General features: G+C 37.6%; 1 protein-coding gene across 1 annotated transcript; it reads right to left on the bottom strand.

Moving 5' to 3' along the window:
- Positions 1-6,350: 6,350 nt before the first annotated feature.
- LOC114033398 (putative olfactory receptor 10D4) lies at positions 6,351-6,887 on the bottom strand. Its single transcript, XM_027848915.1, has one exon. It carries the CDS (start codon positions 6,885-6,887, stop codon positions 6,351-6,353), a length of 537 nt encoding a protein of 178 aa, XP_027704716.1.
- Positions 6,888-6,892: the final 5 nt, after the last annotated feature.

The following is a 6,892-nucleotide window of genomic DNA, read 5'->3' as shown; positions in this document are numbered from 1 at the left end:
TGTTCTGGAGATTCTTATAGAAAGATGGTCCCTAATCATGGGAGTCATTCAATAGACCCACCCAATCTATGGCTCCCCATTCTGTTCTCACCATGAAAAGCAATGATAGATCAAAATTAGGTGAATTTACATGTCCAAGAGAGAACACAGTTGACTGGGAATGAGAAATTTTTATTCTTTTCTCAAATCTCTCATGTAGGGAAGATGGGAGTTTTTTCCATCCATGTCTTCTATTTTAGGTGCCATGAGGCAGGACTAGTCCATGTAGCTGGCAACCTTGAATACTTCTCCTTATGAGACAAAATTACCCAAATTAGACCACACAGAAATGACTTCTCCTATCCACTGCAGTGATTCTTTCCCAGACTTCAGTAGCACCAGGACTTGGGATGGGGGTGGGGTGGAAGGAGAATTTATAATTGGCCCTGATTTCTCCTTGGAATCTCATCTCTAGAGGCATCACAAACTCAAGAAATCTCTTGAGTTGGGGGAACAATCAGACCTTGGGTGTTCTGAGAGGTTAGAAAAGAGAAAACATTCTGGTGGAGGAGAGTGTCATGATATTGTTCTGGTAAAGTAGCTTCCAGAGTGTCACAGGCTCGTAAATCCTTCTCTAAGTTTATTACTTTCCCTACCCCCACCCTCAAATTGTTATCAATCATAAATACAATGTGAAAAATTCAAAGGGATCCAAGTGATAACAGAAGTGAGCCTGAGAAAAGAGTGACCACTGACTCAATTTGGGAATTCCAGATCTGTGTGATGGTTGTAAACCATGGGACCTTCTCACTTAATGAATATTCACTTTGTCAATAATATCTTCCTCTCAATAGCATTGTAGATCCATAGTGAAATTATTTAAGTAATGCCAAAGGTGGGAATGAGCTTCTATATCTTCTGGTTGAGCAAAGTCTTTATGTCAGAGCTGTCTTCCCAGGGCAAATCCCAACATAAAGAAATGCATTATTATGCTTTAAATAAGCAGAATAGTGCTTCTAAACTGTCATAATTTGTGGCCCCCATACTGCCACTTTTAACTTTCTGGACACTGAACTCTGATTCCCACACAGGGAATTCAGGAAGGCTGGAGTAGCTATTCTTCTTCAATCTTTAGTCCCATTCTTCCTTCTCAAAAGTTATAAGCCTCTGCACCTGGTCACTCATACTACTTTGATAAGCTTTAATAATAGGTGCTAGTAGGGCCTGAGGGAGGAGATTGGGAAAAGCTTCATCCCACCAGATGCTACCAACATCTTCTGTTTCCCTCAACCTTCTTGTTAATATCTCCTTCTATTTTCCTCCTCCCCATCGATCTTCAAACCTTCATTATTCCTATTATTCCATTGCTTCCTGTGGATGGGAATTTGGGATGCACATTCCTCTCTAACTCTTAGGCCCATTCCCCCCTTCCCAAAAGTTGTGGGATCTTGGAGTCCTCTAACTTTCTCCTATCCCCTAATTGTTACTCATACAGCTTTGATGAGTTAGGAGTTTCTTTCTGGTAATGTGGAGGATCACTGCATCTTGGCATCTGCACCAATGATATACCCTTTCAGCAGATAAGTCGTTTTGAATATTATAAATACCCAAATTAACTCCAAAGGACATATGAAGGAAGACATTTTCTGCATCCAGAGAAAGAACTGATGAATAGAAGTATGCATAGCATGACTTTGTATCTATATCTACATCTATACCTATCTATATTTATCTATCTATCTATTGTATCTAATGATAGCAATCTCTAAGGTGGGGAGGGGAAAAAAAGGAAATTTACAACGTAATTTTATTATATATATATATATAAAAGGAATAGCAAGTTGTCGGTAATGGATTTGCAGTTTCATGTGCAACCAACTTTTTTTGTGTTATACTATGTTGTGGAAATGCTTGTTTTATTCCATAAATTAAAAATAAAATGAATTTTTAAAAAGGAAATAAAATTCAGGAAAAAGTAAAAAAAAAGAAAAGGCAAGATTTTTTCAAAGGAATTGCATTGCATTATTGCATTTTTCTCAGCCTAGGCAGAAGATTGGGAAAAGAAATTTGAGTGAAATGTGTGAACATTTTGTTTTGTTTTGTTTTGTTTTTGATGCAGTAATTGGTTTGTATGATATTTTCTCTCAACATTTCTGAGTCACTTGGGCAAAAATCTGAATAGATGCCATGTTATAAGAAATAAATCAGTCTATGTGGATTAGATGTCACTCCTAATGAAAATATCTGTCTATTAGAAAGGATTAGTAAGGGAAGAAAATACTCAAGATGGGGGAGTGGATATTACCTCTAAGAGACAAAAGTAAATATTAAGTAAAGGTGAGTGCAATTAGGAAAAAATTGAGACTTCAGATCTTTGTTTGGACCTCTACTAGTTTTCATCTCTATATGTGAGTGAGCAGCTTTAAAGTGTCCATGTGAACACACATTTTATTGGAAACAACCTGAAGTATAGCCCTATGTGTGTGATCCAGGTAGGAATTGCTTGGAGAAGAATGCCTGGATCACCATGGTTATCTAGGTGCAAAGGATGAACCATTTTTGACATTTCTCAATGTAACATGTATTGCTCCATAAGGTATGGACTGTCAGACTTGTGGTGGAAGATTCTGTGATATCTTCAGCAATGATTTCAACCCATAAGGAACATTAGTATGACATCCTATTCCACCTTATGCCTTTTGAACCAGGTTGTACTATTGCCTGCATGTTGACTGCACCATTTGAATGTGAGCTCCTCTGTGGTCTTGTGACTTGTGTCTGGATCTCAGGCCTGTCAATTTTACCTTCATAGTACCTTTCACATACATACTCCCCCCTTCTGAATACTGCCATCACTTTCATTCAGTCCCTCATTACCTCATGACTAGACTATTCCAATAGGGTGCTGGTTGGTTTCTGTGCCACAAGTTTCTCCCTATGTCAGTCCATCTTCTACTCAGTTGATCAAAATGATCTTCCTAAAGTGTAGATTTGACTAAGCCACTGCCCTAATTAATATACTGGAGTGGCTCCCTATCACCTCCAACAACAAATATAAAATCCTCTATATGGCATTCAAAGTCCTTCAAAACCCCATGCTCTCCTGCTTTTCAGTCTTCTTACACCTTACAGTATCTCTCACATGCACTTTGCAAACCAATGATACTGTCCTCATAAGACCTTTCATCTCCCAACTTCAATCCTGTCCACAGACTGTCTCCTCTGCCTGGAATGTTCTCCCTCCTGATCCCTGCCTCCTGATATCCTTGGCTTTCTTCAGATCCTCAGCCAAAATCTTACCTTCTATTGGAAGCCTTTCCTCTGTTGATTATGCCCAGTCTATCTTGTATATAGTTTGCTTGTACATTGTTTCCTACATATTGTCTCCCCCATTAGAATGAGAGCTCCTTGAGAGCATACATGAATTTTGCCTTTCTTTTGTATAAGAAGGAAGGAAGGAACAAATGAACTTAGGATGGAAGATAGAAAAGTGACAAATTTTTAAATGGTGTCATTATATTTTGGGTACACAACCCTGCCTGCTCAAAGACCTCTCCAGGGAGAAGAAACTGAACTGAGTGAAAGACATTGAAATGTTTTCAAACATCTCCTCCTCTTTCCCTCCACAACAAATAGCAGTGGAGTGAAGGGAAAAGGGGAGGTCCACAGGAATTGACTAAACTGGGTAGAGAAGAGGAAGATCAAGACAGAAATGAGGTTTACACAGAGCCTACATCCACAAAAATGTCTCCAGACTTCTAAGAGGCTTCTCTTGAGCTGACAATTTTGCAGATGAGTCTTCTTCATTCTATAAGCTCCACTGGACTGATTTTTCCCTCTTCCTGTAAGGAGGTCAGCTTTTTCTGTTTAAAACAGTGTGTGTCTGTGGACTGCTCCAAGGAGTCCCCAGGAGTTAATTCATTTTGGAGAGAATTTTAAACTTCCTCAAAAAAGTAGAGTTGGAAAAGGGAAAAAAAAAAGAATCCTCTCCACTTGCAGAGAGCCTTACCTATCACAACCTTTCTGAGCCATCTCCTCTAGACTTTTTTTTCATATTACACTTTGATTTGTCATGAAAGCTAGCCATATAGGCAAGGTGGTGAAGATGCTTCCATACTTCTCTCCAAAATATCCTGGATGCCTATGACATTAGGAAAGGGATATAAAAATTGTCCCCCCTTTGTGACATCTTTCTTGAATTTGCCACTTGATCTTACTGATGCTGTCTAATTGGCATGGTAGGCTGAATGTTGTTATCTAGTTTCCACTAAGGGAGCCAACTCTCATTCTTCTGCACTGGTTGAGAAGGGAAAGAAATAGGAAGTCATTTTAATACTCCATCACAGCTTTGCATTTTTCATTTGACTCTCTCACTTTTCCCATAACTCTAAGATATGAGAGACATACCTGTAGCCACTCTCTATCACAGGTGACTGTTTTTCAAATTGAGCATACACTAGATTGGTGGTATCAAACTTAAATAGAATGGGGATCATTAAACCATGCTTAACGATTTCTGTGGAAATAGAATGACTTAGAAAAACCCATATGAACACTGTGAATGTTTTATTCTATCTCATTTACTTTTAAAATATTCCCAATTACATTTTAATCTGGTTCAGTCCATACTCTGGAATGTGGCTCCACATGAAGCCCCATATTTGACCTCTTTGCACTGAATTAAAAAAGGAAACAAAGAGAAGGCAAAAGAATAATGACATTTCATGGAGGTTTTAAGTGTGCACTAAGACCATGGCACTTTGTGAACAGATCACTAAAAATAATAACTTTCTTGTATGAGAGAGTTTTTAAATTGTTAATGTGCACAAAAGAGGTAAGAGATAATCAAAACTATCATTTCAATTTTATCTTTTAGCATTTGACAAGATATTTAACTCTCCTACACTTCAGGTATTTATCTCTGAAGACATTCAATGCTCAAATGTCACTAGAATTAGTTCCTATTTGATTTTCAAATGCAATATCTTTACTTTTTCAGAGAATTTTATCTTAGGCTGGATCTAGATCTCTCTCTTGGTTGGCAATCATATGGAAGCATTGGGAAAGCTCTTTCCCTCTGTATTGTCTGGTATATATATATATATATCTGGTCTATATCCTCTCTGATATTTTGTTTTGCTATAATTTGGATAAATGGGTTTCTTTGCTAATAATAATAATGATGATGCAGCATGTCTCTTAGTGACTTTATTGTCTCACAAAAGGGACTCTACTCCACCAGTCAATGATTAGGAGTTTTCACCACTTGACACCATAGCTCTTATTGATATTCCTAACTGGCATGCTTAGGCACAGCTTTTATGTAGTTTTCACTGACCACTCAATTCATATTCTTCTTCAAGGGTTGAGAAGAAGGGAAAGAACCAGGAAGCAATTTCAGTATGCCATCACAGCTCTTTTTTTAAATTTTCTTCTAACTTTCTTCTTCTGTCCTTCTAAGATACGAGAGATACACATCTGACTGACAGACTTGGGGTGGGGTGGTTTTCTCTACCTTTAAATTCCCTCTAATTGGATGAAAGAACAAAGAAGTGGCTGATTTATAGGGGAAATCAACCAGCCACTACATTTGTTGCATAACTACTACAGATGCAGAGAGAAATAAGAGCCAGGAAAACAAGTTACACAATGACCACAATAATGGAAAGGACAACAATATTGAAAGATTTCAGAACTCTGATCTATGCAATGACCAATCAGGATTTCCAAAGGCTGAAGATGAAATGTGTTTCCTACCTTTCAGTGGTAAGGGTTTGGACTAGAGGTGCCGAATATGAGACATGTTTTGAGACATAGCCAATATATTGATATTTTGGTTTCAATATACTTACTTGAAAGTAGAGTTTCTATTGGGGCCATGGGAAGATGGTGGGAAGTGATAGAGATTAAAAAAGAAGAAAAGAAAGAAAAATGCATCAATAAATCATTTAAAAATATACCAAGGAGAACAAAAGAAATTTCAGAGAGATACAGACAGATAAGTACAGCAGTTTCATTACTACTGTATGAGATTGATATGTTTTCAAGAACTGTATATGACATAAGTTTGTAGTTCATATATATTTTTCTTTTCTTTACTTTTTTGTATATTGAAAGGTTGTTTATTGAAGTTTATTAGGTTCATAATAAAAAGAAAATACTCATTATTAAAAATATGTAATTATATGAACAATTTCATTATAAAACATGGGGAAATGTGTAGACACATAAATATATTTTGTGAGAATCACCAAGCTCAAAAGACCAAATAATGTACAATGTTTGCAGTTTCTTAACAAAGTTTGAAAGATGTTCTTGAGAATTGGGATCACCAAGGAGAAATCAAGCTTTATCCATCAATGCTTAGAGGCTTACTCATTCTCAACAATGAGTCCCATTTTATTTAACACTTTGTTGAGGGCAAATTTCACATCCTTATTCCTTAAGCTGTAGATCAAGGGGTTCAACATGGGAGTCACAAGATTATTTAACATCTGAACCACTGAGCCAAGCAAGGGACTGGGAGTGGGTTGTAGATAGATGATGATGACAGGTCCGTAGGCACAAAGGATTGCTGTGAGGTGTGCACTACAAGTGGAAAAGGCTCTCCTTCTACCTTCTGTGGAGCGAATCCTTGATATGGAGATCCCAATGCAAGTGTAGGAGATGAGAATGAGGAAGAAGCATATGAGAGACAAAAGACCAACATTAGTGAAACTAACCCTCTGGACTAAAGATGTATCTGCACAGGCCAAAGGTAAGACAGCAGGAATGTCACAGAAATAGTAGCCTACTTGGTTGAGGTCACAATAAGGTAACTGGAAAGTAAGGGAGGTCAGGATGGTAGCATGAACACACCCACACATCCAGGTGCTTGTTGCTAGGATAGAGCACACCCTATGATTCATAATAA

The sequence above is a fragment of the Vombatus ursinus genome, unplaced genomic scaffold, assembly GCF_900497805.2.
Source record: "Vombatus ursinus unplaced genomic scaffold, bare-nosed wombat genome assembly UNPS02006924.1, whole genome shotgun sequence".
NCBI classification, from domain to species: Eukaryota; Metazoa; Chordata; class Mammalia; order Diprotodontia; family Vombatidae; genus Vombatus; species Vombatus ursinus.
Note: the sequence above shows the minus strand (reverse complement) of the source record. Positions and strands in the feature narration are given on the sequence as shown.